This window comes from Berghia stephanieae, chromosome 5, assembly GCF_034508935.2.
Source record: "Berghia stephanieae isolate SIO BIC M18660-M18661 chromosome 5, UCSD_Bste_1.3, whole genome shotgun sequence".
Classification (NCBI taxonomy): Eukaryota; Metazoa; Mollusca; class Gastropoda; order Nudibranchia; family Aeolidiidae; genus Berghia; species Berghia stephanieae.
Genome location: NC_088364.1, coordinates 62,606,688 through 62,614,187, shown reverse-complemented (window position 1 = coordinate 62,614,187; position 7,500 = coordinate 62,606,688). Strand labels below are relative to the sequence as shown.

Genomic DNA, 7,500 nt, shown 5'->3' with positions numbered 1-7,500 from the left:
TCTCTCTCTCTCTCTCTCTCTCTCTCTCTCTCTCTCTCTCTCTCTCCCTTCTCTCCCCTCTTTTCTGACCATCTACCTATCTATCTGCCTATCCATCTATCTATTTATTGGTGTATTCCACTTTACTATCGCATCGTTCCTTCGCGAAGATTCGACCTTCGCTCATCCAACAAACCCCCCCCCCCCACCTCCGCCGTGACCCTTTCACCTCGCCCCCTCCAAACCCCCCCCCCCCTACTGTTCCACTACAGCGTTCTACTACTACTACTACTACTACTACTACTACTACTACTACTACTACTACTACAACTACTACTACTACAACTACTACTACTACTACTACTACTACTACTACTACTACTACTACTACTACTACTACTACTACTACTACCAATATGTCTTTTATCTTCCATTATAATCTGGAAAGTTCTGTTCCCTGACGCTGACCTCTGCTTATCAATTAGATCACCCCCCTGGGGCACACTATCCTCTACCCACGCCACGCTAACATTTCATTCATACTGCAACCACCATTGAGTACAGACGACACAAGTTATTTTCCATTATATTTTATTTGTTTTCCACGTTTATTTGTGTATTGTTGTGCTGACGAAGGGTTTGTACCCGAAACGTCCATTGTCTGTTTTGTTCCCATACGAAGCCTTTCCATTTTCACTCTTTCGCTTGGGTTATTCCAGTCTTCCCTTGGAATAGATCTAACGACAAATTTCTCCTTAGGGGTTAAATAAAGGGAATGTTATTTTATCTTATTAATTCATTTTATCATATTTGTGGTTATCGATTCCATCTCCAACACCTAGATCATTCCAACATTATACCGCTTAGAAAGGTGGGTGACATTTATCTTCATCATGACGATGAGAAATAAACTCTCTCCTGTCCAGCTATTTTTAGAATTTCCCCCTAAAATTCACACCCACAGAGCACAAAAAATAGACTTTTCTTACTCAAACAAAAAAGTAACAAGTGAGCTCTACAACACAATGTTTAGTATTTATAGCTGTAATCAAAGCATTTTTTAATATTTTGTAATGTACAAGATAAATCAGAATGAGAAAATTGTCGGTTACATCGTAATGAATGTGACGATTTTCCTATGGGTGGTAAGGACAGGGTTGACCCCAAATTTCACGTGTGTGGCTTTAATTTTCATTTCCGGTATTAGATTTACACGTATTTCAACCCCGCATAACATACGGCACTAATTATTTTTTTTTAATTGAGCTCTTATATAGCACACCATCCAAAGCGTTTTACAAGGAGTCCCTGGCCAACAGCATCACTTAACATGTAGGGCGGAACATGACGCCTGGTGGCGATTTTACAATTTTTTTTTCGGACAGAGACAACGGTGCTAACGGCCAGGTAGTTATTTTACACCTGAGTACGGCGAGAGAATGTCACTAAAGAGCCTTTTCCAAGGATTCAACTATGCGCCGATCCGAAAGAGAGTGTCATGACACACGACCACATAGCCGCACTTTATGGGTTCATTGCAAACGTGAATTGATTTTTGCTTAAGAAGGGCTTTGAGCCCAAAGTGTTCCGTGTTTGTTGTTTTGTTCCTTTTCAAACCTGATAATAAATTCATTTTGTTCATTATAATTTCTTTAAAATATAATTTAAAAACAACGACAACCACAATTTCATTTTCCCGTTCAATTCAAGATTATGAAAACCACTTTTTCATCACCAGGTTCATTAGGACATAACACCTTTCGGAAGCGATGGGTTACAAAGCATCTACTACCTGTGCTTGAGGTCGCTGCCTATCTGAGCGATATCCACTAAACGTGTTCCAGCGTCTTAGAGATGAGAACTGTTTGGCCTGGTGGAATTGGTACAGCTCTGCCTCACGTCTGGTGATGTCTGCTTGGAGGACCAAATTGTTGACTTCCTGGAGAAGCAGCTGTCGTTTGATGACCATGATCTCTCGGTTACGTTCTAGGTGACTCAGGCGGAGGTTGTTCATCTGAGGATTAATGTGTCAGTGCATGGAATAATTAGTCGGAAGGTGAAAATTTTTCCAGATTACAGAAGTTAACTGATTAATTCTGTCTTTTAAGGGAAATGGCTTAATAGGTTAGATAAATGGCTGTATGGCTTGGATAAATGGCTTTATGGCTCGGGAAAATACGAAGACAATACAGAGAAGTCTGTTAGAGGCATCCGATGCAATTAAAGGTATTGAGCGAAAAATTCATGACATAAGCAGTCAAAAGATGAAAATATTGGAATTGCATATTTTTGCATTTTCTGAAAGAATATCCTTCCCAGAGCATTTTAATCTTTATTTGAAGTAAATATAATGATTTTCATGAAATTATGGTCAGATTTATGGGAAAGGTATCCAGCAGCTTTTCTCAAATTTCATAGTTTTTCAACTTGACTAGCAGTAAATAATATTTAGAAGTGAAATTAAGCTTTGATATTTCCCGAAGATGTACAAAAGGGAATGATTTTATCATTTGTGACAAGAACTCATTTTTGATAAAAAATAACCTTCTATTTAAACTTGGCAATATCTCAGTTCAAACCTTTTCACCATCCGGCTGATTATACCATTTACTGTAACGTTTATTAATATAAATATATTTTATTCAAATCGTCAAAGTCACTCCTATAAAATTTTCATTCTCTCTGGTGATAAGGTGAAGTGAACCTATTTGCACGTGTAGCAACCTAAGTGAAGAGTTCTATGTTCAGGTTTTGTCCAATCGATAAATCGATCACATGATGTGTTGATGTCCAAACAGTGTGTATAAAGGTAAACATTCTGCTTTGTTAATGAAAGTTGTTTTGGCATCCGATTTTTCTAAATATTTCAAAATTTGGATTTTACTTTTCACGTTCTAAGAATATTTATAATTTCTATTTGCGAGTGAAGTTCATGTCTAAACATATTTTTTTTACTTTGTTAAGTCAGTGTGGTACAACGGCATGGACGTAAACAGAGGGTACAGAGTTGGCCCCGACTTGTAGTATGGCCTTGAACAAATCCCCCCACCCTAACTCATTTTGAGGCGCTGTACTCCGGCTGACACCCGGGGTTATTCCAGTCTTCCTTTACCAGACCGTAAAGAAAATTTACGCTAAGGAATGAATGAAGGGAATTTTATTTATAATTTTTATTCATTTTAAGGTCAGTCTTAAAATTGAAGTTTCATTGGGCTGGTTTCCCCAAACGTGACAAAATATGGAGGTTGTCGGTACTCAATGAGACCTGGACGTTACCTGGACTTGCAACTTCATAGCTTGACTGTACAAAACCTCAAAATTGGCCAGGGCTGAAGTCTTCTGACTGGCTTGCTCTGGAGGAATTCATAACAATGTTATAGAGACAGACAAAGATATGGAAAGAGAAGGAGAGAGAGAGAGAGAAAGAAAAAGAGGGAGGGATGGATAGAGATAGAGAGAGAGAGTTTCATTCATCCTGTTTTGTTGATATAAGGAAACCAGAAACGTCCAATTTTATCTGTTTTTTTTGTATATTAAATCGAAGGTTATATTCAATTTCACAGTTTTCTGCGCTTCACGATCACAAGAAGAGGTTCTTTTGGGCCTGCCCGAGCTTCTATTTCTTCCAGGACATAATCGTTTATGGGCAGGGAGTGTTTTACTGTGTCTTCTATCCACCTATATCTGTTTTCCAACTTGCTTTCTGTCTTTGTTTTGGAATGAGATTACTTGGTTATGTCCTGTCCCCGGCCAGATACCCTGCCTGAGAGGGAAACAGTCAAGTGTAGAGTTAGTTTTGGGAGATGACATTTTTTCCTTGTAAAGCATCTCTCTGTTATGCACATGATTTGTAAACATTTGAGTGTATTCCTCCTGTACTTATGTCTTGATGAGACTTTTAGGTGATCTCAAACTAAGTACTTTGATAGTGTACTCTTGGAATCTAGATGTTTCCTATTTGAACCACTTCCCCTTTGTCTTACTTTTTCATGGGTGCTTAAATCGTAATTCTAGAACTTTTTCTGTCCCATTTTCTTCTTTTTTATTGGCCCTGGTATGAACTTAACTCTTTCCTTAACGATGATGTTCAGTATTTTCCCAAAAAGGGAGGATTAAACAGCAGAAAAATTGATTTTTAAACTCAAACAGCTCTCTACAAAACAACTTTATGCTCTTAGTAATTAAACAAAGATCATCCTTCAAAGTTTGTAATGTACAAAATAAATCAAATGTATTGTGTATATTATCGTAACAAATGTGACGATTTTGCTGTAAGTAGTAAGGAGATGGTTAATGTGTTGCAAGCGCCGTAAAACCCTTAAAAACAATAACACAAGAAAAAAACCCAATCACCTGATTGTGTCGCCTGTATCAGCATATTCCTCATCTGGGCCACCAGTTCTACCAATTGCATGTGGACACTATCTTCTCCTTCTATACTCTGCCATTTGCCAACCTGAATAGAAAATACAAGGGTATTGAAGTTATTAAGCTGACTAATTAGGCAGATGTACCGAATATGTCCGGCAATGTGGTCTAGCGGTATGTATGACAATCGTTTTCGAATCGGAGGGTCATGGGTTGAGCCTTGCTGGGGGCATCGTTGTTTCCTTGGAAAAGGCTCTTTACGCATATTTTCTCACCGTGCTCAGGTGTAAAATGAGTATCTGGCCGTTAACGGAGCATATTCTTTCAGAAAATACAAAATAATGCAAATCCAAAATTTTCACCTTCCGACTGATTATGTGATGCACTGACACGTATGTGTATATGTGTGTAAAACTTTGTGCAATCCATACTTACAGCTGCACTCTCCATAGACTTGGCGATGGATTCTCCAAAACTCTCCATCATTTGTATCTTTTCCTCCACGTCTCCAATTGTTCTCTCCAGTTCTCCCATCTCCAGCTTGACGGGCTCAGTGACAACTCCCTCCTTTAACTGTTGATGGAATCGAGCTGAGGAGACAAAACAAAGAAATTTCAAAGGTCTAGTGGTGTAATCAGGGTATTTATCTTTGTCGAGTTCACAACAAATATCAACTGATAACAACAATTAACAACAACAAATAACAACTGATAACAACGAATAACAACTGATAACAACATATAATAACTTTTTAAAGAAATGCAAATACCACGTTTAGCATTAGCTAGAAATGAAGTGAGTAAGCTGGAAGGTCCTGGGTTCGAGCCTCGCTCGGCGCATCGCATAGTTGAGTCCTTGGAAAAGGCTCTTTACTCACATTCTCTCACCGTACTCAGGTGTAAAATGAGTACCTGGCCGTTAACAGCGTGGACCGACAAAAATTGCAATATCGCCTAACAGGCGTCACGTCCCGTTCTACATGTTACATGTTGCTCTTGGTCAGGGACACCTTGTAAAGCGCTTTGAGCACGTTTAGTGGACATTGCACTAAGTAAAAGCTCAATTACTTTTTTTTAGACAAGTGCCAGAAGAAAATAGAAAATAAAAACTTTGCGGCTTTGGGGAGTCGAACCGGTTAACCCACGACCATACTGTTAGGGTTTAGCCACGAGACGCTTCTGGCACTTTTCTACTCGCTTCATTTCTTGTTATGATCAAATTGAGAGCCTGCTTCACTCATTGTTCTGAACTCATTTCTAGATTTTAGACGATATGTCATCGGAAGAAAGACCTGAAAATGGGTAGCCTACCCGTTGGCCACTTCTAGTGTTTTGAATTGAATTTTTCATAATTTTCCCTTTTTATCTTCAAAATCGATATCGCGCTTGGATTTTTAAAATTAAAAAAACAACAAATCAGAGCAATCGTCAGGTAATTTGCATAATGTAAAGATAATAGTAATGACTGCCCTCCACTGTCATCAGATTGTTGTAGCGTTGATGGAGAGGTTGCGTGTCAGAAGAAATATAGCATTTGACACATACCTTCTGTAACCGGTGTTATGCTGATTTGGAGATGACACACACACACTTACACACACACACACACACACACACAACGAGCATACACTCACACAAACAAACAAACAAAATATCCATTGTGTCCAGACGTCTCCATATGGTATTATGTCAGGAAGGAATATGTTCAGTAAGAGTGAATTTATCATTAAAATGTTACGTTATGTTATGAGTATGTTCCAAATTCTTGTTACAAAATACAGGTTTTTATTACAACATACACGTTTTTGTTACAAAATATAAGTTCTTGTTACAAAATACAAGTTTCGGTCTTTGCAATATAAAAATTTGAGTTTTTCTCCAATCTATGAATCGAAATAACTCCGTTTCATATTAATTTATTTGTGGTCATAAATTTCATTTCCAGCAGAGGATTCATTCCGACATAAAACCGCTTTATGCTTCCATTCCGACATAAAACCGCTTTATGCTTCCTTCCATTGTGAAATTTGAGTCACTTCAAGTAGCAAGATTAGAATTAACTTTTATTGAGGCCAATGAAATATTTCTGAGAGTGTGACACCCCCCCCCCCCAACACACACACTCATAAAAACACTCATACAAGCGCAAGGTGGAAACTTCAAAATGCACTCGTGGTCACAATGAATAAAAAATCAAATATAAAATCAAAAAATATAATTATGGAAATTACAGGCAGGGCAAATATAAAATAAAATTGATTTAAAATGAAAAAGGACAGAGAGGAGAGGGCAGGGGGGATTGGGGGTGGGGAAGGGGGGATGGGGACTATGAATGATGTTATGAAGGGAGTTAATTTGTCACTTGCTTCGCCATATCCTCAGATTTGAGATTTTGAAAGAATAAACGGATAAATGGTTTTGTATGATTAAGGTGGCGCCATCTCTCTCTCTCTCTCTCTCTCTCTCTCTCTCTCTCCTCTCTCTCATCTTCTTCTATCTATCTATCTATCTATATCTCTCTATCCATTTATCTATCTTTCTCTTTCTCTTTCTCTACATCCATTTATCTATTTATCTTTTTTTCTCTCTATCTCTCTATCTCTCTCTCTCTCTCTTTCTTTCTCTCTATTTCTCTCTGTCTACATCTCTCTCATTCTCTCTCTCTCTCTCTCTCTCTCTCTCTCTCTCTCCTCGATATTTTAAAGCGGTTCCTTATCGCTGTTATAAAACTGTGAGAGAAAGCGTCCCCGACAACTCGAGGCGCATACGCACAGAGTATCATATACACAAACACACACACAGAATCACAATACACACACAAACATAAACGCCCACATACGTACACAAACACAAACACACACACATACACAAACAAACACAAACACTCACCCATTTCCGCTGTGTGTTCCTCCTTGACCGTGGACAGTTTATTGTTCAGACTCTGGACTTCCTCCTGAACGGCCTGATATTCCAGCTCTTTCTTACGTAGTTCCTGCAGCAATTGGGCATTGGCTCTCTCTAGCCTGGAATGGAAAGAGTTTTTTATTTTTGTTTTTGAGAAAGACTTAGAAACAAACTTTGGATTACATGTAGCGCAATATCTATTAGATTATGCCTCTCTCTGTCTCTCTCTCTCTCTCTATCTCTCTCTCTC

General features: G+C 38.5%; 1 protein-coding gene across 2 annotated transcripts in view; it reads right to left on the bottom strand.

Annotated features, from left to right (window-relative positions):
• LOC144973374 (uncharacterized) overlaps positions 1–7,500 on the bottom strand; it is a 100,100-nt gene that overhangs the window by 25,159 nt on the left and 67,441 nt on the right. For both annotated transcript variants that reach the window (XM_078915717.1, XM_078915718.1), the window contains 5 exons: positions 7,236–7,369; positions 4,783–4,937; positions 4,333–4,435; positions 3,256–3,332; positions 1,772–1,993 (listed from right to left, as the gene is read on the bottom strand). In XM_078915717.1, the coding sequence (XP_078771843.1) occupies positions 1,772–1,993; positions 3,256–3,332; positions 4,333–4,435; positions 4,783–4,937; positions 7,236–7,369 (691 nt within the window). The remainder of the gene's footprint in view (positions 1–1,771; positions 1,994–3,255; positions 3,333–4,332; positions 4,436–4,782; positions 4,938–7,235; positions 7,370–7,500) is intronic.